Source organism: Hylaeus volcanicus, chromosome 7 (genome assembly GCF_026283585.1).
Source record: "Hylaeus volcanicus isolate JK05 chromosome 7, UHH_iyHylVolc1.0_haploid, whole genome shotgun sequence".
NCBI classification, from domain to species: domain Eukaryota; kingdom Metazoa; phylum Arthropoda; class Insecta; order Hymenoptera; family Colletidae; genus Hylaeus; species Hylaeus volcanicus.
Genome location: NC_071982.1, coordinates 16811087 through 16836051, shown reverse-complemented (window position 1 = coordinate 16836051; position 24965 = coordinate 16811087). Strand labels below are relative to the sequence as shown.

At 43.6% G+C, this 24965-nt stretch overlaps 1 protein-coding gene across 1 annotated transcript in view; it reads left to right on the top strand.

Moving 5' to 3' along the window:
- Positions 1–3468: 3468 nt before the first annotated feature.
- Positions 3469–24965, top strand: part of LOC128879161 (papilin) — a 107038-nt gene continuing 85541 nt past the window's right edge. The window contains exon 1 of the mRNA XM_054128062.1: positions 3469–4790. Coding sequence (XP_053984037.1) covers positions 4768–4790 — 23 coding nt within the window. The 5' untranslated portion in view covers positions 3469–4767. The remainder of the gene's footprint in view (positions 4791–24965) is intronic.

The following is a 24965-nucleotide window of genomic DNA, read 5'->3' as shown; positions in this document are numbered from 1 at the left end:
GAACAAATATTTTTGTTCGTCTTCCAATGTAGAATTCCATTAATATGAAATTTATATAATTTGGTAGACTCCACGTAATATTACAAAATAAATACGCACATGCCAATTATAACATCCATAAGTTAAATTAAAATTAATTAACGAATGTTATGAACGTCTTGTAAATATTGTTGACATCCTTGCAAAACTTCCTGCACAAGCTTACTGATAGTGTAATCACAAAAAATTGGATTAAAACGAATGTTTAATATTATTGATATTCAGTCGACGAAAAAGTACCAGACAAATTTTTGATCCAGCATTTCGTATTTCACGGTCTGCCAATTAGTCTGACAAGATTGGAATCAATAATGCTCGAGCGTTATAGCATGAACAAAATCCCCGGCGATGGGGTAGCGATCGTCGAGCACCAATTAACTGAAAGCAATCGCCCGAGCGTGCATCGTTAATGCTAATCCGCCATCGGTGGCTTTGGGATCGCTGGAATTACGAAAAATCACGCCGCTATCAGTTTGTCGCACGTACAGCGTGATTTGTCATCCGGTGAATTCGTCAATGGGATCGATCGGGGGGGATTGAAACCACGGCACGCGGCGTATTTTCGACGAACGAAAGGCTAATAACCTAGGATTCTGTAATTTCGCGTACCACATAACAGGTAATACTAGCTGGGACTTACTGTGCACGCGGTAGACATGTTACTAACAATTATCTATTGGATTCTGATTAGTATGGATTTGCAAGGCAATATACACGTGAATTTACCGATATTATCGCCATCGATACATCTGTGCGCCAATAGGCCAACATATCGATGCTTCCATGTGTCAGGATTTCATTGATCAAATGTCGAAATACACTATTCAGTGATTTCTGGTATTTTTTAATGGACATTAATTTATTTTCGATGAAATAGAATAAAATTGTAGGAAAGAGGTTTGCTTCATAATGGAATTTAAACCGTTTGGTCGTGGTTATTTTTCTTTCCTAGTTTCTAATATCAACCCACCGACACAATACGCCATATCATACGTACTCGACTCCATTTGGAGTCCAAATACATAGTACCTCACCAACTAAATAGATATCAATATCTACTCCTGAATAGTTGTAAATATGTCACAGATAGTTTTCGGCGTGCATCCCCAAATACAAATATGGCTCCCCGTTATAGGATCGAGTCCGATACACGATTGATGACGAAACAGGATCGTTCGCGGCGCACCTGTGTCCGACGTCACTCTAATTACTTTGATTGCCACGATTTGGCAATGAGGCGTAATTAACAAAACGGGACGTCGATTAATAAAAGGCACGTGATGGCGCGGATCGAACGCGCCAGTCGATCTACCCGCTCGCGTTACCCACCCTGTCGAAATCGAATCGCGCGTTTGACGCGTATTGTTCGCGCGACCACGCCACGCATTAATTAACAAACGGACGTTAACGGTCGCTTGCTAATCAGGTTCGCGGATTTTCCAGGACACTGGCAACGCCACGAAATAGAATTTTCACCTGACGTCCGAGGGAACGTTTTGGGTTTGCTCTACGCTTTGTTTAAATTCGACGCGTAAGTTCGCACAATTTCGAAATTGTTTCAGTTATATTATTCGGTTATATTCCATAACGAATAAAACGCGTAAATGGACCACGTTTATATGTACACCAAACTCTCCACAACGCTGAATTTATTATGTTTGTCTGTCCATTTGTTTCAAGAGAATTCTATAAAACGTTACACCACAGTTTATAACACAGTACATTAATATTGATTTATCCCTGCGTTGTTCATTCTATATTACGTAGAGCGCAACGTGAATATTAAATTAAGAGAGCCATTTCAATATTTCCTGTAAAAACTTCGGCAAGTGAATATAAATTCATATTTCCTGTTTTAATTATGTCGCACGTAATTGGAACGTTTGTGGTCTTACGAAAAACATCGAAATTTGTTCAAAATTCATCTTGCTTCCCTTTGTTGTTGTCTTGGTTCCCAACAGATATATCGACACTCCTAAATAATCGAATGGCGTCCTTCGCGTTAACGAATCGACCAAGATCAAACCGAGTGCGGCAGATTCGTTAATCGAGCCGCATTGGACGCAATTCGAGCGTAGAAGAGGAGCATCGGCGACTGCAATTTGCGGGGGCGTTTGAGTATGAATGAGTAACAAGTCCCCCCACCGTTCTGCTCTTCCCCCCACTCGTTTCAACTATCTCTTCTCTTCGGGTTCTCTACCCTCTCGTTGCTTTTCGTCCCTCTTTCCTCCTCGATCTTCCACTTCGGAGCCTTCTCTTCTTCTCTTCCTTCGGCTCGCTCTCTCCCCTCCCGCCGCGACCGAATGCAGCTCGTATCGGGGGTTCCCTCTTCGTGTTCCGCGCTTCTTTCGGTCAGTTTTCTCTCGTGTGTTGCACGCGCGCGTCCTTTCACGAGGACTTCGAGAATCAGTGAGTCGGTCGTTCGAGGACTTCGTCGTGAATCAAACGGGATACAGTAGAACTCTCGAGGATTCCCGCTGGACGGGGCACTGTCGTCCGTCACCATGCGCCGTCGATGTTCACGGTTAGTCTCTCTATGGATTTCATCCTTCCCTGTTCGACAATTCGCGGCGAAACATCGATTTGAATTAATTAGTGTCCTATTGCTTTTTCTTTTTTATATAAGAGAAACTGGCTCCGTATCACCATTATCCAATTGTAACTTTCATTCAACAACGAATGCCTAAAAATTTATTCTTTGATGACCTGTCTTGAAATTTTGATCCAGCTAAGAATTATCGCTTGGGCTCCGGTCCGGACAGTGTCCTCCCTTGGAAGTTTTAGTATCGCGAAAATTAACACGATAAAAATGATGAGACAACTTGCTTCCAACGAGCATCCAACTATTCCTGGCGAGGCCATCGAGCCGAGATTCGAAGACACTTGGCATGGAACTTAAAGTGGTTACGACGGAGCGCGAAATCGAGTTCTTGGGGTGGATGGTGCACCCCTCGCGACTCGAAACTACCTCGACAAGAAACTACCTCGACAAGGGGGGAAAGAACGGGAAGAAAGAGAAGGGGGAGGGGGTGAATCGCGAAGAACAATTCGTCGGTGTGTTCATAGTTGTTAAAACGATTTACCATCGGACCGTGGAGTTCGTGGCTCCGTCGCCATTAAATCCTATCGTTAAAACTTCCAGCCACCCGCTTTGAGATCCTCCGCAGCGTCGTTCTAGGGACACGTTGGGTGCGCTAACTTTCCTCTCCTCACTTGTAACAAGGGAAGGGGCTCTTGTAATCGAGAGAGTTCCCATTTCGTAATCGGGAAAAGGTTTTCTCGTGTAGCGGAGAAAATGTCGAACACGCGAGGGCGGTTATCTTTTACGCAAACGAGCGACGGTAACTCAACGAGTGACTCCTGAGACTTAAAGGGGTATTTTTCTGCTCCAGAATAAGAAATTAGGGAATTTTGTTTCCCTAAAAAAATTTTGGATTAACGTTGCACTTAGTTAACAAGCTTTAAAAAATCGGAGTTCCCTTAGAAAAATAATTGATTTCTCGTTCGCTTAGGCCCCTCCAGCTAGTGGTCGATTGTTTCGCGGTCGTTCTTCACTCTCTCTTTCTCTTTTCTTCTGATCACTTATTCCGTCGCACGGAATAATGTCGCTCGTTACTATTAAGGGGGCCATCCTCGGTGCGCGCTTTACATTATTCATCGTTCGCTTCCACGCGGTGCGAGCATCGAGCGATCGCCCGTAAATCGTCGGCTCACTTTTCATTAAGATGTCCGCGAGCGAGTGAATGAGCTGCTGAATGAATTTCCAGAACCCATTCCTCTTCCTGTCGGTTCTACCTCGTCCTTGAACGCTCGCGATGCACACTGGGTCAAGAATCGTTCGCATTCGGCGGTCCGATCGTATCGAGGCGCATGCATGGACTTCCGAAAACGTTGGGAAACTATACTTTTCGATACGTTGTAATTCGCATTAATATAGGATGGGTTTAAGTCATCATTTTGCTGTCCTCGAATTTGTTTAAAAAATACAGAGCTCCAAATGTTGGGAGTTCTCACAAGTTGTTACGGGAACTGCCTTTACAAAAGAATTATTATCTCGATAATTATTAAACCTACAAACTTCAACTTTGTTTTCTTCTAATCCTAGAGAAATACCTCTCATTTCAAAACAATTCTTCATTGCACCACGACTAAACAATGCCTCAAAAATGAAAAAAAATCAATCTGCTCGGAAATCTCGTGTCTCCATAAGATTAGAATCCCCCAGAAATGATCAAGAATCGCCTCCGAAGGGTTTACGCAGCCGTTCCAAAGACGTTTTGGGTTAGTCAACAGCTACGCGGGACAACGCGGGTACTCAACCACCCGCGCCAACATCTGCACAAAGAAAAAAAAAAAGAAACAGAGAACGAAAGGAAGTCAAACAGAGCGAGAATCAAATTCCCCGTAACGAGGAACGTCTGTTTCCAAAGAAAAAAAAAAGAGAAAAAAAAGAGTGCAAACGAAACGCAACAGCCAGCGAAAGAGGAAGAGCGCCGAGAAGGGGTGGGGGGAGAAATTGACGGTGACTTGAGTGTCAGAAGGCCGCAGGCTCGTGGTCCCTGACCGGTCGACGCAGCCTCCTCCCGGTTCCAGAGAATCGGAGTCACGTTCAGTCAGTGGCCGACTCCCGACCGCGAAGGTGGTGCGCGTTTGTTTCTTCGGTTCCCATAACCAGTCTCGAGAGGGGTTTTCCGGTTTCTCACACGTCAGGGGTCATCCTCAGCGGGAATGACGGCCGCCAGGAGCACGTGGTTCGTGAAAACTTTATTTATCTCACTGATCTCCTCCGACCACAGAAGAAAATATTTTTTTAACATTGATTTCTTAGACTTGTTGCTCGCGTACACTTCGTACGTTTTATCGTGTGTAGTTTCGAGTTTTTTGTCCTGTGGTGGTAGCTGGATTTTTTACTAAGAGGAATTAAGATCGATTTCGGTTTCGATCGAAATGACAGAATCGTTCGTCAGTTTGTTTACGATGAAACTCGCGGAACCTCTAAAAATAAACGCTCGACGCATTTTTATCTCCCTAATTATGACTTATCCGAGCGCTTTACGCCACATGTGTGCCGCACAATTGTGACATAACTACGGAGCTCCGTTTACCCGCTTCTTTCGCCGGTTCTTTAACTTTGGTCGTCTTGCTCCTTTTGTAAACGTGTCGAGTAGGTGGAAGTGAACTCTGTTTTATGGAACTTAATGTTTAAGTACTTTAGTAAAAAACAGCCATTGTGTAATATTTATTTAATTACTTGTTCTATACAATAGAAACTCTTTAACATTTACTCCCTTCAGTTTATACTGTCAACTTATCATTCCAAAAAGTAGAGATTTATGATGTCATTACAAAAGAAATTACATGGATATATATTCTTCCAAATGATTTTCTTACTCTTCTAAATTGTCTGACAGTTAACGCACTAGAATATACAATTAAAAATTAGATGCAAGTTTGGTGTATTCAACATCCTTTAAACACGAGTTGGTACACACCAAAGGAGTTAATTGTCGAACAAGAGTCTTTTAATTACGAAACGAAAACATTCTACTTAAGTCGTTGTTACAAAAGGAATAATGGCATGTTGAACAAAGAAGTACTATTAAATACTTGTGTTTAAATCTTCATGGTGAAGGATTTTGTCCAAACGTTTGTAGTCACTCTTATTGATCAAAAATGTTTAACGTAGTATTTGGTTATACATCGTATCTCACTGATTTAAATCACAAGAAAAATAGTTATCAATAATGTACTTTTCTACTACGAATGATTTCCTAACAATTGCAATTCCAAAATAATTCATTAAGCGTCAGCATTCAACGGTCTTTAATGTCAGCGAATTAAAAGCAACTTAGCTCACGGTTTTCCGGAGCGAATCGGTTACGAGTTGAAAGCGCAAAGTAGGTTCACGTGTTTCCACTAAAATTTAATTGAACGCTAGGTGGATCCAGTTTCTCTGGGATCCTGTGAAAATTCACCGAAAAATCCCTCAGTCGGCTGCCTGGATTTTTACGATCCTCCTGACACACAATTCGCATACGACGAAGAGGGCAGACCCTCTGATCGTGTTCTTCGAGATGCCACGACATGTGCGTATCCCACTCAAAAGCGGGTCATTTGACCGGTCGCGGTAGATTCAGTGTTAATTAATGACGTGCCATAGAATTCGTTGAAAATAAAATCGACTTTCCCTTTCCATATTCGTGAATCACTTAGGGAATTTGTTGTTCGTCGTGTTATGAAATGTAACAGGAAGCTTGGTGTTTACATCCTTTCCTGGAAACGAAGCTCGAAGAACGAGTGGAAATCCAATTCCTAGAGCGAGTCACGTTTCTCGGAACCGCCGTTCGCCTTTTTTTTGTTCGAGGAAAGATAGCCTGATACCGAGGGCAGCCTCGAATATTTGGTAGTTCGACAGGAAATTAATTTTCGCAGTACTCAAAATTAAACGTAGTTCCCCTCCTCACTTCACGCTTCTTCGTCGCTGAAATTATTCACTGTAATAAATTTACGAGACAGTACAGATCACGAGCAAAATAAATTTATATAGTCGCCTTAATCACAAAAATTACTTCTTAGCTACTCTTAATAAGAGAACTCCCTCGGAAACGGTTCGATGATTAACCCTAAGTGCTTCGTGGCATTCAAGCTCGACCAAATTGATTCGAAAAGTGACAAATCGATTCCCCAAATAATAATCGTCACGGGTACGTGGCTGCGTAAATCATTCTTCTGGTCGATTATCGTGCTCAGGGCGCATTATCAAGACGTCCAGGTGTAATTGAGGTCCGGCAATATCTGGCCCCCACCTCGATAATAATCGTTTAATTGGGAGGTCGTAATTTCAGGAATGGTCCGAATAGAATCACGAGAGCGCGATACGTTTTCAATCCGATTTACGGTTATAACAGTACTCCACCTGCGGTTTATAAAGGGTTATTGTAGCGAGCTTTCAGATACCATTCTCCTGGCCGGTCCGCTGGCAGGACAATGGCTTATGCTAATTTCTACCTCTATGTAGATGTCGTCCTTCCGACTCTGTACACCGGCTACGCGTGTAATACGTCAGATTTAAAATTCGGACCGGGTCACGCTTGCGGCGAACACAAGATTAACCATCGAGCTTGCGGCGCACGAAACAAAATAATGGGAAAAAAAGGTGCCCGACATCGAGACGCGATTAATTTCACCGTAGACGCCCGCTGGATACTTTGGGCCACTTTCGTCGTGGTCCAGAATTTAGTTCGAAACAAAGAAGCTGCTGTTTAGCCATTTTTGTTTGGGTTAGAATTTCTTGAGTACCTCGGTATTTGACGTATGTTCTTTATTTTGGAGCACTATTTATAGACTATTAGCAACAAAAGTTGTACAAGTAATAATTTGCGGTGCATATTAACCATTCATTGAAGGTAGTGCGTGTCCACATAGTTATGATCAAGGGTGTATATATTTATAGGACGGCTGTATGCTAAACTTAACCAAAATGTACTTATTCAATACGTAATATTAATATCTCCGGGTCAGCCCTTGATAGTCTAACCGATTGAAAGCCATTTAAAACGATTAACCGAGGCCGCGTTTCAACTTGGCGAGCGTCTGTCAGGGTTAATCGCGCTTCAAAGCGTTGAAGACCCATTCGTCCCTTTCTTTGCTCGATCTCGCGCGAGCTGTTACTCGAACGGTCCCTGTCGACTCCTGTTTCCGCACGACAGGATGTCCGACAGCCGGAAAGGGTTAGCGTCCGTCGAAATAAATAACGGGCGTCGTGTCGAGAAACAAATGGACGTCTGCGAATACGCGTCGAGCCGGAATTCCCAAGTTGGGAAGAGCTCTCTCCGGGGTAACGGGCCTCGTATGTCGCAGACAATCCCGTGTTGCGTGGGTTATTTTGGCTACCCCGGGGGGAGAGAGCTCTGTTATTTCTGTTCCATAAGTTAATACGCGCCAGCAGCCCTTGCGTGGCTTCGTTTTGCGTCTGTACCGCTTTAAATTATCACGGGTTTCCTCGACGAAATGGAAGGTTACTGGTTAGTGTTTATGTGATGAAATAATTGTCTTCGTATTGATCGAATACATTTTTTGGGACAGTAATACTATTAGTGCATCAGCAAATCTTCAAAGAAAGTCTTTGAGAAAAATTCTGATGACTGAAATATCGCTGCCAAGTTTTTTCCTCTACGTAAATCGACTGACTTTTGGTATTCCGCGTAAGGAGATACAATGCAAAGTGTTCTAAAAGTGAACGTCTTGCGTAAGATATTTTTCGATTATCCTTTATTCAAGGAGATGCTCAAACGTTCCTATTTGCAAGGTATTATACGTGGATGAAAGTATGCAGTAGAATTGACGAAAGCATTCTTGCTTGAAGCTTTTGAAAAGCGTTCTTGAAACATCTTGCATCCATATTTTCCTATGCAGGCTATTCAAAAAGTTGGGCTATTCAGAACTAAGGCATCGAATGCACTTTGGGTATTCTTTAGAATGTTCGATATTTGATATTCTGGTAAAATTCTGATTCCTTACATCGCACGTTAAATTCCCTAGCTTGACAGGTCTTTTTTATCGACCCTGCCTTCTATTGCTTCTCATTACCTTATCTTTTCACACATTTCGTAATGTAACTTATCTGTCCAATTAGCTCCATTAACACAGTTGCTACTAAGTACGTCTTATCTCACTTTTCCTGTCAGCGACTAATGTCTGTTATTCTCGCAGCACAGTTGTTTATTTATCCTGCAAAACGTTCACACTTTTCGTTAGCTTTTCGTTAGAATATTCACGTGACAAGAGCCCACGTGCACGGAGGCACTCCGAATGGCAAAATTTGCTTGAAAGATTGAGAACCGCTTTTAGAGGGTAGACGATTAGCATGAATTAATAAGAAGGATGTTTCTTTGATGTAGCCGACTAAACGTCCTTTTGACTGTCACGTGTGCATTGCCTTTAATTGCCACCTATATCCTACGTGCATTGTGAACGAAACGAGCGTGAAGTATTCATTAACGTACTTCATCTCACTTCGTAATTAGATTTGAAACAACGAACCGTTAGTGGGACTCGTTGGGGTTTATAGAGACGTCGATTAATAATGGCCAGAAATTGATCGAATTTATTTATAGAGAATTCGGTATGTGGTTAAATTGATTGTTCTCTATTCTGTTCATAAAAAATGAAAAAAGATAGCAGGAATATTACTTCAAAATTCTAATCATAAATTAAAATTCATTCTTCGCCCTCGTACTCCACAAATTCACCCTCCCATTCGCACCACCAACACTTGCCAAATAATCTCAAGATTTAGCTCGACATCCCTCCTCCTTACGTTCATATTACCCTTCCATCCCCTAAACACCCCACATACGACTCCCACCCCCTCGAACTCTCGATTAGAGATGTAATTTCCACCCTCCAAGTTTTATCCCTTAAAGCAAAGTGAATATTCCCACCTGATCTACAAGGTGGCTTAATTTAATCGCATTACATCGATGTTGAACGTAACCGAATTCGTAGGGTGGTGGTGACAAAGAGCAGCCCCGTGAATTAAGTATGGCGCGCGTTTCGGGTCCGGGAGCCCTGAACTTTCGCCGTTCGCGAAACAAACTCCAATATCTCTGGGGACCTGGCGCAGCCTCGGGGTCTTCTTCCTGAATAATTCGGGAAGCCCAGGTCAACGGTCGACGCTAAACTTTCCGCAGAATCTCTCTCTATCCACCACGTGTGCTCTTAGAAGAAAGGTCAGCTGAAAAGGACGCTCCGGCGTTAGTTTCGGGACTTTCCGGCACAACCTTTCGCGGAGGCTTCTTGTAAGAGGTTGGGTCGTCGAACGACTAGAATTTTACGCCGTCCTGGGAATACCATGGGCGTCCATGGAGCGTCGCGACGAAACACTGGTCGACGCGGAGTCGTCGATGAAATTTCCATTGGACGATTTCCCCCTTTCGTTGTGGTTTAGAAATGAAGTTTGGTTATTCCAGCAAAGGAAGTTGCGGTGGATCGAGAAAGGTTCGAGAGAAACATGGGGGAAAGTGTGGAAAATACTGGATAGGTTACTCTTGATAAATCAAGGAAATTGTGTACTTTTCTTGGGGGAAGGAATTTTCCCATTCCCAAAAGTGAAGTTATCTGAAACAATAAAAGGTATTGAACAGATAATGGTGTGAATATTGTAATTAAATTATTTTTTTCAAAATGATGCGAACCATTTTGTTTTCATATTCGAGTTTATTCCATTCGATTCAGTATTTGAAACTGCGCACATAATTTTCCTTCGAGTGGAATTAAATTTTCCTGTTGGAGGTCGCGATAAATAAAATATGGACGCACGTATATTGCCCTGTTATTAAGAATGGATGCGTGGAAGTGTTCATAGGGATCTCTGTGTCCTCTACGTGGAATAATATCGAGTTGCATCCTCGAATTTATCGAAAGTAGCAGTGGGCAGTCAATTCTTGTCAGTGGCAATGCTCCGAGTAGGATTCCATTATTTATGAACTCGATGGACGGAGCTCCATTATTTATAGGGCTGGGATTGATATGGGCTGTGGGAAAACTGGCTGGTGGGTATTTTGGCGTGTCCTTGAACGTCTGCGGAGACGTCTGCAAAATTAATCGCATGTGTGTATAATCAAGCTCGGGTGCCAAGATTTTCTTTAATAAAGAACTTGAAAGATGTCACGAGCAATTAGTTTTACATTCTTCCTGACACTATTCATAATGGAGTTTCATTCAATCACGTTATAATAATTATCGTTTTCTTGCTCCGATTTTGTGATAAATTGAGAAACATGTTTATTGAGGCGAAGACCCTCTGCACAGATACAAATTACCCAATATTAGAAAGAAAAGAGAAAGTGGCCTATCCTCCAGTGTATCTTCGCAGCTATCATACTTATAGAATTGGGAGGTCGTTTGTGAACCGAGCGTTTTAATATTCCACTTCAGGCTTCATTAATAAGAAAAGGGAGGGGGAGACAACAGCGTCGTAATAAAAAGTTCGAATCACAACTAACGAGTAATATCCTGTCCCCGATTCCTCCCAACAATAGCTCTTTCGATTGCGCTCGTCAGGTTCTTGTCCTCCCCGACAAGGGTTGCGGCTCCGTTCCCTTTTTCCCTTCAACCTCCAGACCTTTCTGTTCGATTGCGTGCGTTCCTCGTCGCACGGGTCGTAGAACTGGCGCAACTGGTTCGTATCTGAAGGGGGATGTCGTCTGGATAAAGTTCCACGCTGACTTTGCGCCTAAATATTATGTCTGGTTTACCCAAGCTGACGTGAAGCTGATAAGGTAGAGCGGGAACGCCCTGCGCGCTCCTTTTCAGCTCGTTAGGTATCCGTTTGCAAATTGCTGAACAATCAGAAGCTCCTAGATAATAGATTACTATTTCTGGAAAAGATTATTCGGTGCTTCAGGTTCAGTTCTTTGATATTAAATGTTGGAATAGTGTCGAGAGGAGGACTTAATTAATTCCTGCAAGTTTTAACCGGATGATCGTTGAAGTTAATTGAGTAGTTGTGGGTTATAAATTCATCGTACTTGCAGTTGTTACTTCATGTGACTTTTAATCCTATTATATAGTAGATAGACTGCAAGATGCAACATATTGGACAAGGCACATCGATCATTACATAAATAAATATTCAGATGAAATGAAAATTATACACATAGAAACATTGCGGCAACTATTCATCCAAAACAATACACATAACAGTGTTTACAAGGAATTCACGCAATATCGATTCACCGATCAAACTATGCACACGTCTCGATTAATCACAGCCAGGACTTTCCCTCGGAACATGTTCCAATAAGGATCCCCGGCGCTCCAACCGTTTGTGAATTACAACCCTGCGTTCAAAGAGCAGCCACAATCAATCCAAGGCCCCTGCGGTGGCCAGTCGTGGAATGTCTCGTCCTTACAACATCAGAACCCACCCCCTATGTATGTCAGCAACACCACGCCAACAGCGATAAGTATGGAAGCATATCGGCGTTCAACGAGTACCAACACACGATTCCACGTTGTATTGTTTGATCGCGGTAATTGCGGAGGGTGGTGCTTGTACAAAGGGGCGGAAACATGTCTCACATGAAAGCACAGAGAAAATGCATACGATGACGCGTCTCTCTGTGTGCATGCAGTCTCCTGTTGGAGGGATGCTGATACTTCGAGGGAGAAAACAACGAGGCTGGAATGATGAATTATTATTCGTTGGGAGTGGAGGTGGCCAAGGACATCAGTCGAATAACAGGAATTCAGATAAACGTCCATCCATCAAATCATTCAACGAGGAATTTCATTTTGTCTGCAATTTTCAAAGAATTAAATCAGATCCTGGACCTGTTCGCTAAAGGAGGAATTAAATAATAATGGCCAGAGAAAGAAGGTCTCCGAGTTCTTCTCATCAAACTCAAAGAACTCAAACGGACGCAAAAAGAGGAATACACAGGAAACCCATCAAAGGAGATAGAAAAAAAAAATACCGATGATTAGCGATCGTAAACAAATCGTTTTATTCGAACCCTGCGCGAGAGGAGGGAAATATTCTCGACCTGATACGAGACTACGTGTACGAGCGTCGCTCGTTTATCGAGGGACCAGGGTTCCACCGATCGGCAACGAAACGGCCAGATGACCATGGAGAATTGCACTCCGCGTGTTTCACTGGCTGGAAGCAAAAAATTTACGGTGCGTTGCAGCCCACCGCCGGGCAGGGAGGTTTACGGTCGCTTCTGATGCTCGCCGCCGTTGTTGCATTAAATATGATTCACATGGCGGCTAGCAGCACTCGTGGAGGAGAGGCAGACAGTCTGTCTGCGGATCGTGCTCGTCCACGTATGTAGATGGAACATTCCTTCGCTCTCGGAGGTTAGGATGATGGCTTTAATTGATGGGAATTAATTTTATCTGAGGATTTCTAATCGATGAATGCCTTTAGAGAGGGGGCAGGGGGCGTGTAGTAGTAATTCTCTAGAAAAATGAAAGTATCCTTTGTAAAAAATATAGTCGTTTGCTTCTGACGTTGCAACCATCTCACTCAAGGCCAAACCCACTAAAAACACTTGCCCACCTAAGCAACAACGGAGGTGGCTGAATATCGCCAGCACTCAACAGGACAAGTTAATCACTCCACCTTTTATCTCCTCAACCTAATTCCCGCCGGAACGGATTGATTCTCGCTCGATCGCTCCAGTGGCCAAGACAGGTCACCCAACACTCCTCGAACAAGCCTGAACCCACGTGTCCATCCAAGCAATCCAATCAACCCAAAACGTCGCCTCTCGTCGCTGGCCGACCAGCATCCTCCTCCTAATTTCGTCGAACGTGTCGCGACGCGTGTATCGCATGCCCATCGACGTGGAATTTCTCCGTGGGGGTGGGCAACCCCCGGGCGTAGCGGCTCGCAGCCCAGCAACCTGTTGCTCCCCCGCAGTTCTTCTCGGTTCCGGCGACGAATCGAGCCCCTCGGTCTCGCTCGCGCCGTCTGCCCCGGTCTCGTGTCTTCCACGACAGAGTTTGCTCTCTTTCCCGCTCTTAGGGTTCTTTCTTCCGCCACGTTGCTCGGTTCCGCGTCTTTTTCCCTCTTTCCAGGAACGCCGGAACGCCCTTCGTCTGCCTCAACGTCCCAACGTTCATGTTCTCCTGGTAGCACGGAGGCCTGACACGTCGCACTCTGTTGCTCCGTTCGCTGTTCGCGTCCTCGTCGCACCGTCGACGACGCCTATGCCGCTTTCTCGTCGATCCTCCCCACGTCCCTGGCGATGCTTCTCTGTCGCGCCGCGTTTTCTCGTCTACACCAGCCGGCGCGCGCGGTAGCGTTTCCTCCTTCTCGGTCCCCCGAGCAGCTTTCCTCGTTCTTCCCGCGACGCTGCCTCCCGACGTTCCAGCGTCGCGGCGGTGGCCGCGCAACCACTTTCTCGAACCGTCTGCCTCCTCTACCGGCTACTGATGCCTTGATCCGTGGCTCGCGCTCATAGAAGAGCGCGGTCTGCCGTCGCTTCTCCGTCTTCCAGCCGCGGGGAATTCGGGAACACCCCGCCCTCGTGACCCAGAATCCGTTTTGCGAATTTTAGGCGCTTCCGCGGTCGTCGACTCTTCGACGATTGCGAGCTTCCACGGCTAGGCCGACGCCAGCCGTCTCGATGGTTTCGAGCGTTTCGCGTGTGTCTGTAGGGGCGGGATTGGAGTTCCATGCTCGAGGACCTGGATGAATGAAGCTTGCGCGAGGGAATAGGGTGACAGTTAGTACTAGGGTTTTTTTTTGGAGGAACTAGGTTTCTTTGGGAGCGCAGGGGGTGAATCTTTCGTTGGGAGATTTATCTCTTCAGGTGCGGGATTCTTTAGGATGCGCGTCAACAACGTGTTGTCAGATTTTGCTAAAATTTTGATAAATTGGAGTGGATGTGTGTACATTTTTCCTAACTGAACTGTACAATCTTCTAAGAACTATAGACAAAGCCGTTGCACTCTGTCCTCGTAATTTGTTACGTCTTCTAATAAATTACATCGCTTGCTCGGACGTTGATAGGTTATCTGCCTCTGCCATCCAGGCACATTCACAGTAACGATTTACGACAGCAATTTACGGTTTATTTGACAGGTGTCCATCTGATTATCGGTTCATTTAGTTAATCGGTTTTCCTTCCTCTGCTGGCAACGCGCGAGTTGTTACAACATAACAGGTGGCCGTTCGGTTTGTCAGTGGAAGTTGCGATATATCGTGCGTAAACTGGTTTCTTTAAATTAAAATACACGATGCATATCGTTTTTATGACACTTCGGTATGTAATTTACTACCCCACAATTGCTGGAGGTATGAACACGTAATTACCATTCACTTCGCGTTCCACGTGTACATATTTACTCACTGGAAAGTGTTAAATATTTTTCTTCGCTGGGCATGGATGTTAACGCTTCCTGGGTGAGTGTAACCAATGCGGCAATTGTTAAAAAAGTGATTCTTAAGCAGAAATATTTTGGTAATTAATTACTGCCATACTTCAGTACGACGTAACTCCTAAGCTCCGTTCAATATTTCAAACGTGAATTTATATTTGACATAGTAACGAATGATTCCTTGGAAAATAGTCCAGGCGCGTCGTTTCGCCAGCGAAACTGCCACGGTCCTTTTCATGGAATCGTTTTTCCCGCCTTTACGTGCCCCGTCGGTTATAACTGTCGCTCAAAAATTATTGTCGTCGCGGAACAACGAATCGAGTCAAGCGTTTTAAGCGTCGTGACGCGATTTCGTGACAGTTAACGATCGCAGAACGCGTCGAGATGTGCTCTTTCCTTTTCCCCGCGTTTTTTATTCGTCATCGTCGCAAACCAGACTCGTACAAGGCGACTAATAACAGAGCGGACATTTCGGAGCGATTTGCAGTGATGGTCTCTCTCGTTCTGCGGTCGAGAAACCGCAGAACGAAGGCCCAGGTACGTCGATCCACCCTGGAACAAATTTCGCTATGTTTGGTAATTATTTTTTGGAACCATCACCGAGCCTGGAATCGAATTTTCGCAAAGCAGTTGTTATTGCGGTTCGTACTCGAGACAAAGATTATTGTGGTGATGAATCTTGGGATTGGTGTGTGATAAGAAATTCGTGAATTATTTTTATAGATTGAATTATTGCCGAAAAGGATGTCGGAAGTAATTGTCTACACGTTTTCTATTTCCTGTTTGAAATGTTTGTTTAGAGTTTCGTTTGTCTCGAGCGTTTGGGAATGATTTTCACGAAACTCTTCAAAAACAGTATGGCGTCTGGGTTGGCGCAATATTCACGGTACGCGTCGTTCTCTTGAAGTCCCGGGACTCATTACGCGGAACTTCCGGTGCATAGATCGCAATTGCTGCCGCGGCGCAGACTCTTGCGTTGTAAGATGAGAACGCACCAGACTGGAACTTTCATCCGCGAACATGGCACGGCTCTCCTCAAGCATCGAACCAAATTGTTTTCGCTTCACGAGACTCCTGCTATGCGTCGATTTACCCAAACATCATTCAATTATTATTTTTTTTTTTTGTATAACATTGAACAATCACATTACTGGAAAATAATTCTTTGTACGAACGATGATTAATGTTGTGTATGGAAAATATTTTATGTTAGAATATTTTAGAGTATTCTTGTCCCAATTTCTTTGAATCACATCAACGTTTCCGTACTGGAGTTAGCGTCCTTTCAGAGTATTACTGAAATCGAGTACTTCGTTTGTAGTAGTCTGTCTCCACGTTACAAATGTACGCAAGTTTCACTTTCACTCGATTAATCGTTCGCTCCGTAATCGATATTTACCCCCGTTGCGCCTGGAAGGAAACGGTTGTTCTGGGAATAATCGATTGGAGCTGAGCGTAATTTCTTTTCCATCTGGCCGCTTCAATTTAATTAACCTGAAACTTACTCTCGAAAAAGCTCAATTTACCAGTTCGTCCCGTTGCTCAGTAAACTCGTTATCGCTGAAAGAAACTAATTCAATTATTCGATCTCGATATCGCTGTTCCGTAGCATCGTTTATTTTTAACATCACATTCGGAGTAACGCCACTGACGTAAGATCTTTTTGTAATTGGAAATCATATCCGTGTATGATTCGTCTCGGTACGTCGGAGTTACTATCTCGAGCTTCACCTATGAATCGAGAAAAAAGCTTGATCGATATCGATTTACCTGCACCGCAACGTGACAATCAATTTCGTGGGACATTGTCGAATGATAAATGAGGATCGTATTTGTGGAATCGAAGGACGTCCACGGTTTGAAAAACGATTTATTCATCCTTGGGAGGGCCGAAGACGATGATCCGTGAGAGCTGATGATGCGACGAGTTTCTCTCACTAGTTCTCGACATGGGATTTTCCGGGGAAACCCTGAATAATACATACGAGTTGTAACAAGTATGTCACAACGTTTTCAATAGGTTTTGAATAGGACATTTTTTAATAGGTAAATGAATCTTTAACAAAAATGATATTGTTATATATAAATAATTTAAATACAAAAGCATTTAAATAATGAATCATTTCCAGTGACTTATTATCTTGTACTGACACAATCTAAAAATGTTCATTAAACTTCGTATTGTAGAAAATTTCATTTCTATCCAACTATGCTCGCCATGCGAAAGTGAAATACTTTCCACATATTTGGTGTGATTGGCCCAATTGAAAAGCCCAATTACGTATTAAATTCCCGAGATTCTGGAATGCAGGTTTCCGATATCCAGCAAGGAAACATTCGAGCTGCTCGAAGCTCGCGGTTGGTAGCGAGTGTCGGTGGTCTTTTAAAGGTGGCGATCGAGGGCGACTCGATTTTGTAACCCAGAAGCCCCAGGATGTAGGACAGTAGGACCTGTTTGTCGAAAGAATTCTAAAGAGCCCATTATAATAACCCCTCGCGTGCCTACGGCGCATCCCCCTCGAAACCCTCCCTCGCTTCGACTGCGTTTCTACCGGGTGATCGTGCTCGAATAAATTCCTAAGCAACGACTTTTAGCTGCCACCGCTTTACACGGATTTATCGTTCGGCTCACAGATCTCGCGGTTGCATTCAAATAAGAGTAGAACGGCGTAAGGCTCCGGTTAAATTTAGAGTTCGAATACGAATGCGTCGGGCGTTTACTCGAAGCATTCGTTCCTTGGGTCTGGAGCGTCTCACCCTTTTTAGAAAGGTTCTTCGTTTCGGTGTTTTATTTGCGACGCCCAGCTTCGAATTTAATTGAAAATCGTAGGAGTTTCTTTTCTCAATTCGTGGATTATTTTAGATTGGCTTCCTTCTTTATTCTTGAAAATATTAATTCGTTGCAACGTCGCACAGTGTACTTCGAAGTACATACAATACATGACGAACAGAGAATCCTTCTTGAGTAACTGGAAGAAGTGAGTACCAGTTACATAAGACAATTAGCAGACGTTGAATTTTACTTAAAGTCTTGCTTAATCCGAACAAGCGTATCTTTATTTTGAAATCTTTCGACCACGCTATCTTAGTCGTCTCGAGTGATGAATAAAAATGTAATCTGCGTATAAAAATGTAATCTGCGTATGAAGGTATCATTCTTGTCCATATGCGTTTGGGAGAAAGTGTACACATTTATTATTCATGAGGACGATAACAAAGTGCTTCACTCGCCTCACTGAGTGGTCAGTGATTTCGAAAAATCAAAAAATGCCTCGTGGTCAGTGAATTCATCATAAAACAAAGCGATACAAAAATATGTCTTCGAACTGCCAGCAAATCTAATTATTAATAACAAATTTATTCAACAAGCTATCGATTACTCAAGCCAATGTTGAATTTCTAACTCGAGCAGAAACAACTTTGTAAACGAAACAGGAGACAAGTCCCTCGATTTCACGGTCCAGATCCAGGACCGTTTTTGCCCCAACCTGTCCTTGACCATCCTCTCAGTTCCCATCCACGAAAAGTGGCGCAGAAGAATCGCCACGCCCCGCAGTGTTCCAAAGGTGCCATTACAATAATCCCTCGCGTGCCCAAGGTGAGTACCTTCCGCACGAAATGTCCCTCATTGTGGTGTGGTTCGAACGAGTGGTCGGTCACAAATGGAGTGCTTCCGAGTACTTGACCGACGACTTCTTTAAACCACCCCCGCTCGCATTGTCGGCCGACGCACTCGCACGGCTATACCCTTTCGGACAAAGCCGAAGATCCTTTCGGCATTCCACGAATAACTGGGCAGCAACCGGCCCCTCGTTTCGAGACGCGGTCACCCGATACACGATTCACGTGCACTCGTGGTACATGGTCAAAGCGACGCGAAACTTTATCAAGCATCGACGTCTTTAACGTATTAATTCGAGTGAAAATTGTTCGAATTTGTTATAATTTCAACGTAATACAACTCTTTTAATATGATTTCAACGTAATACACTTCTCTCCTGGCAATACTCATTCATCAAGACATCGATTATGATACAAAGAACTCCAGGATTGCATCCTAAACATGACACAATGGTTAGCCAATGAGTTGAACCAAGATCAAAGACGTCCCCGACCGAGAACCCATAAAATGGATTACCATGACGGAGCATGATGCGTGTTTCCCGACGACTTTCTTACGATTCTTATCCCTCTATACCACGTTGATATACTTTGGATCAAGCGGAGAATTACAGTGTCCCTGAGGACGATCGATACATTCAAGGAGAGTTGAATCGTCTGGAAATGGATACGTGTAGGTGTACCGAACAATTTCGAACGGTGCCATGATCATCTGGAGATTTTATCTTTATGGCACTGCTCGCTAGGAAGTGGCTTTATCGCGAGGTCTCAGCGTGCAACAAACGTGTTCTGACGGTGGGAGGACTTGAATTGCCTCGGAGTAAACATGTCCGTTTCGCTGTAAATAAATTGAACAAAATTCGGGTCTGAAGTGTACCTAAAGAAGGCGAAAGATAATTGGGTGGAAAATAGATGGATTGAGAATCGATAAATATTTAAACATTTGTTTTCTTAAATAGTGTTTCTTTCACATATACCGCAAAACATGTCAAGAAAACTATTATAATTTATATATTTATCATAAACGTGTAATAATTCAGTTCAAATAATTCCTGATCACTTTACTCCAAATCTGGAAATTAGACAGTGAAATGATACACTCTCAAACGAATGCAATCTCTAGGCCACTTATTTCTGAAACAACTACGATAACTTACTTCAACCAAGCTTTAAAAATGAAATTCCTCCTGAAATCTTAATGCTTCCTCCGCAGTACAATTCTCGTGGAAAAGAGTACAAAGTAACGGATCCCCCGACAGAGAATGAACGGTGTACCGTTTGCAGCCAACAGTTCTTAAAGCCCCGGTTTGGCGAAGGGGAAAATTAACAAAAAGAGGACGATTACAGCGGAAAAATTAAGAGAAGTGGGAGTTACGACGGTCGCGTTATCGCCCCTAACGGATCGCCGATCGAGTTCCAACCGCGAAATGCACGATGCGCCCAAGGATCGAACTTCGAACAGCGATCCTCGAATACCATTCGATCGCGAGTAGATACCAGGCTCGATTGCGCTCTAATCTGTAATAGAATCAGCGCCGACTCGCGAATCAAATATAGCGAGCACGGCGACCGTGTCGCGGTGCCAGGGCCGTTTATTGGCGAAATATCCGCAGGAATCGAGACTGGTGGTTTTCGTTCTGACGTCAATTTGAATTCCCGAATTTTATGAGACCGTTGACATGGCGTTTCAGGCTCGAGCTTCCGGAAATCACGCTCCACTCGTTATTGGTCGCCGCAGTCTCGATGGGAGCGTTGATCGTGCAGGGGAAAAAAGGGCCGTTGATTGGAACGCTGTTGCATAGTGTAAATAATTTCCAGACTGGGTTCTGTGATTTAATAATGAAAAATATGAGGGTTAGATAGCTTGGTAAATATTGAATTATTTAATTTTTAGAGAATATTTTCTGTGATTAATTTCACCGGGAAAATTAATTAACAGTGTGAAGTAATTCGATCGATTGAAAGAGCGCTTGGTTATAGATGTATAGAATTTCTTCAATCACCAACCCTGCCTTTTATTAGGCCATTGCGACCCTTTGTTAGTCCGTCTTTTCTAACCTTCCCCATTGTTTTCCAACAATCTTGAAGCCAGTTGCTCTTTCCCTCGATTATGGTCGATATTATACCCTCGTTGTCCTTTGGTCGACGACACCATCGACCTATATTCCTCGCGGATCCCTCGAGCGTCGCGATAGGTTGCATTAACGAGCGCTCCGGCAAAGGCAGCGACGCCCTCGTTACTTTCTTTCCATCCACGGGACGCTGACGCGCCCGAAGACAAGTTCTTGTATGCACGATGCATTAGCGAAGACGCGTTGGAACACACGCTTCCGCCATAACCTCCTTAGACAAAGCGACCTCCGTTGCAGCTGCGACGCGAAAGTCCGTGTTTCTGTAAATTCTCGCGACCGTGGATGGCTTTCAACGGATCGTAACCCGTGATCATTTGCATCTCTACGCTGTGAAGTATGCGTCCGGTGTACTTTTCTTTTGAAAGTGTGCCGTCGCGTTACGAGGTTCATAAGAGGGCTTTGGAGAGCCCTAAAAGTCGAGCGATGTTCGAGATTTTTTGGGATTGAATGGTGAATATTTCGAACAGGTCGGTTGAACCGTTTACGTGTAATAAATTCCCAGAGAGTGCTTACTTTTCGGCCCGAAAGAAACAACCACTCCCTTAAATTTACGGAAGGTAGACAAAATTAATCCTCCGCCTCGACGGTGAGTTCTAAAATCCGAGACAGGAAAGTTTTCAGCCATGGGGACCGCGAGATTATCCCGTTACGTATAGCGACGAGTTATACTAATTCGAGTAATAACTCGCTCGCTAAGATTCCTCTCCTGACGAGGGCCTTTTTCAGCCATTAGTCACGGTGTTTGATTTTCGAGGATTTGTCGTCGCTTAATTTAAAGATTCATGTACAGTTTTACTGTTACACTGCTATTTACTGAGAAAGTTTAGTAAGATGCAAGAAAAGTAACAAATTTTTCTTATAAAAAGTCTTTAATAATAATGAATGTAAATTAGTGGTTTGGATAAATATTATCACAAGTACGAAATTAAAATTAAGTATTGATTATTGAAATAGAATCATTTCACGCGATTCATGATACTTGTTAATCCACTATTTGCAACACATTATTTATATTAGATTTTCTGAACAACTATGTACGAGCTGTATAAACATCTGGTTCGCAACTTTATCGAGTCAACAACAGCTGTCGACAAGAGGCTCCACTCGTTCCGTTCCTGTAACAGTATGCACGCAGGAAATTAGCATATATCTGATAATACAGCAGTACACGCTCACTCTTCGGTATACAAATTGCGAGTGAAGATGACGATGTACTTCCGCGTATGGGAAGCTGGTTCCATACTCTGGAATCGTGCTACAATTATTTGAGGCAGGTGTATAATTATACGGCATTAATTAGCCGTATCCGATGGTTTCCATATATATTGTTATTTTAATTTACCAAATTTTGTAAGCTTCGATTAAATTTTCATTAACGTCTCCATCGCCACCAGTACCAGTATAAAAAGAAATTACGATCACAATGCTAGCAGGCACTGGAGAGCCTAGTTTTCCTCGACTAGTGTTTCAGTGGAGCTCCATTCTTCGACTCATTCCTCGTTTCCGTTTCTGAAGCGCTCTCCCATCCCCACTGAAAGCGTACATCGAAGGAAAAAAATATATATACCAGTTTGCCACGCGCAGAATGCCCGAAGAACTATTATTAAAAACTACAATCCCAGTGTTTCCACGGCGTGTCCACGCAGGCTGCGAGTTGCAGGTCGTCGGAGTCGAGTAGCGCGTGGCTGCATTGTCGAGGATTCATCGTTCTTTCGAATATATGTATATAGCGACGTCGGGGACTCGCATGAATGAAGCACCCTCGGCTGGCGGAAAGCTTTCGACACTGGCAGAAAATATTTGCCTCGCTAGAGTTCATCTATAGGTTGGCCGTAGAGCAAACAAAAGCAACCCGTTCCAGTGAATGAAAATCTTGCCAGGCGTTGTATCGTAAACGCGGAAGGCTCTCTTGGGGTCGTTGCACCCCGAGGGCTAGACAATGGACGGGGTTTCTTCGTGAATGGCGCAATTCGTCAACCACGATGACATTATTGGTTTTTCTGCCAATATTTGCGCGAGGATTTATGCCTGCCTCCACTTTCCAGTCGCGACCTCCCTTCCCCCTCTATCGTTCACGTATTTCTTTCTTTCTTTTCCACTTGTTTTCCGGCGAGAAAAGAGATTTTGATAGAGCAAAATTATTTTTGTGATAACATGCATTTAGAGAGCGAAGGATCAGGGATTGATACGGGGAAAAAACAATTTTTGTTTTTTTTTTGGGGAGGGGGGCATTTGAAGCCAGGTGCATTCTTTTCGCGTCCGAACAATACATGCATATGACTTTTAATGGGATTACGTCGGAAAGGATGAAGGGATTTTAATGAAACTTCATATTTCAGTTTGGTACTCTTATATATTGGTTTAAGCAAATTTTTAATTTAATTGGTCCATGAATGTAAAGTGATAAAATTCAAACGAAAGTGTAAAATTCTCGCACAGGTGAGAGGATTGCGTCTCGCGGCGTTTAATTAAACTCATCGCGAATTAATTCTTCCACGTCTGGACGGCCCGTTAATTATTCGCGAGAGGAAGATTTACGTCTGAAATTTTCTTAGCCCGCCTTTCCGACCGACTGGAGAACAATCGCTGACCGAGTTTCCCCAGATTTTCCCCAATCTGTCGCCGTGGCGGCAGGTGCGATCCTTGAATGGGCACGTTCCACGATTATTGTGTCAGACCGTCGTCGTGGTTCCGGTGTTCGTTTCAGGTGGCCACTTTTGCGGTCCCCAGGTAGAGGATGCCTTTCCCTTTCGATACCTATTCGACCTCAAAGGCCTTACCTACAAATTAGTCCTCTCGTCAGCTTTGCTCGCCACAAACACTATGGAAGATGGACAGATAATTTTCTGGAAATTATTCGCTGTAGATTTTGGGAAGATAGGACCTTCTCTGCCCGGAGTTTTTGAGCTCGAGGTTGAGGAACGTTGAATTTCAAGAACTAGTTTCTATAAAATTTTCAATATTGCATTTAAAAATGTACGATTCTAAATCCAGGAGTATACAGAATTTAAATGCAACTGAGTACTCCTAGTCTGCTTTCGTGTTTTCCGTTTCGTTTGCACGCGTAAATTCGATTTAAATAGTCAAAGTGAAACTAAACGGTTCTAATAAAGTCAGGTGTTTGCGTTGTCCAGTTGAATAATGAATCGCTAAATCTAAAATTTAAATATCGTTCTCCGAGGAACAATGGTTCGATGACTATTCAGCCTCAATCCCCGGAATAGCCACGGCAAAGATCTCCACCGGTTGAGTAGTAGGCAAACAAATCTTTCCCTGATGACTATTGATTTAGGATGAACGTCTGTGTGTTCAGTGTTTTGCATTTTGCGACGTACACGTTCCACGGACTCTTTCTTTGGTCGCTTTGGGAGCCGCAGCGACGACGATTAAACGACAATGCCTTTCGCGATAGGCTTTACGACCGTATGAAAGCTTCCCATGATTTTAAGATCGCTAAAAAGTTGTATGCATTACGATTTTTTACGGGAAAAATGGAATATTGACGCTCGGCTAGTATTTTCTCATTCGTAATATTGGTTGTTATTTCTCTCCACTGATCATTCGTTGTTGGCAAACCTTGGAGGGTTTGTGTTTTCCAAACAATCACGAAACTAGGAAAATGATGACTTAAACCCCCTCTAACATCATACGAACTCCAACATACTACAACTTGTCGAAACATAAGTGAACATACATACAAAGTTTGAAATCGACGTGTCCATTAGTTCTCCCCCCAAAAAATCTCAAGTACTATACTATAATTTTTAGTACCTCGTACTAAAAGAGCTGTTGGACTCTGTTTACATTGTTCTTGACAGAGCTGCTATTTATTAAGAGTTCAAAAATTCGAAAGCTCGCGTCCTCGCGTCGAAACGATACCTAATCTCGTCATCTAAGCAATCGTTACCCAGAATGCCTCGCGGGGTGCAGATCAGGATCCCGAAAATCGCATCCAGTGCCTGTTCGGCACATTAGACCGTGCCCAAACACTAATTAATGAAGACACTGGAACGACAACTCATGCACGAATGTCGAGTGCAGCTGCGCACGCGTGTTTCACGTCTCCCGCCGTGCGGGACACGAGATGCCACATCAATTAGATTAATCACGCGTGCCACGGCCATTTGGATTCACCGCTGCCCGAAACGCGGGCTGACGTTTGCACCCCCTGGCCACCGTATACGTACTTAACCGGCCAATTAATCATTTGCGAACGTCGTTACGCTGGTAGTTTCTTTAAACGTCTCGGTACTATCGTTGTCGTGCGCGTGATTTGCTGGG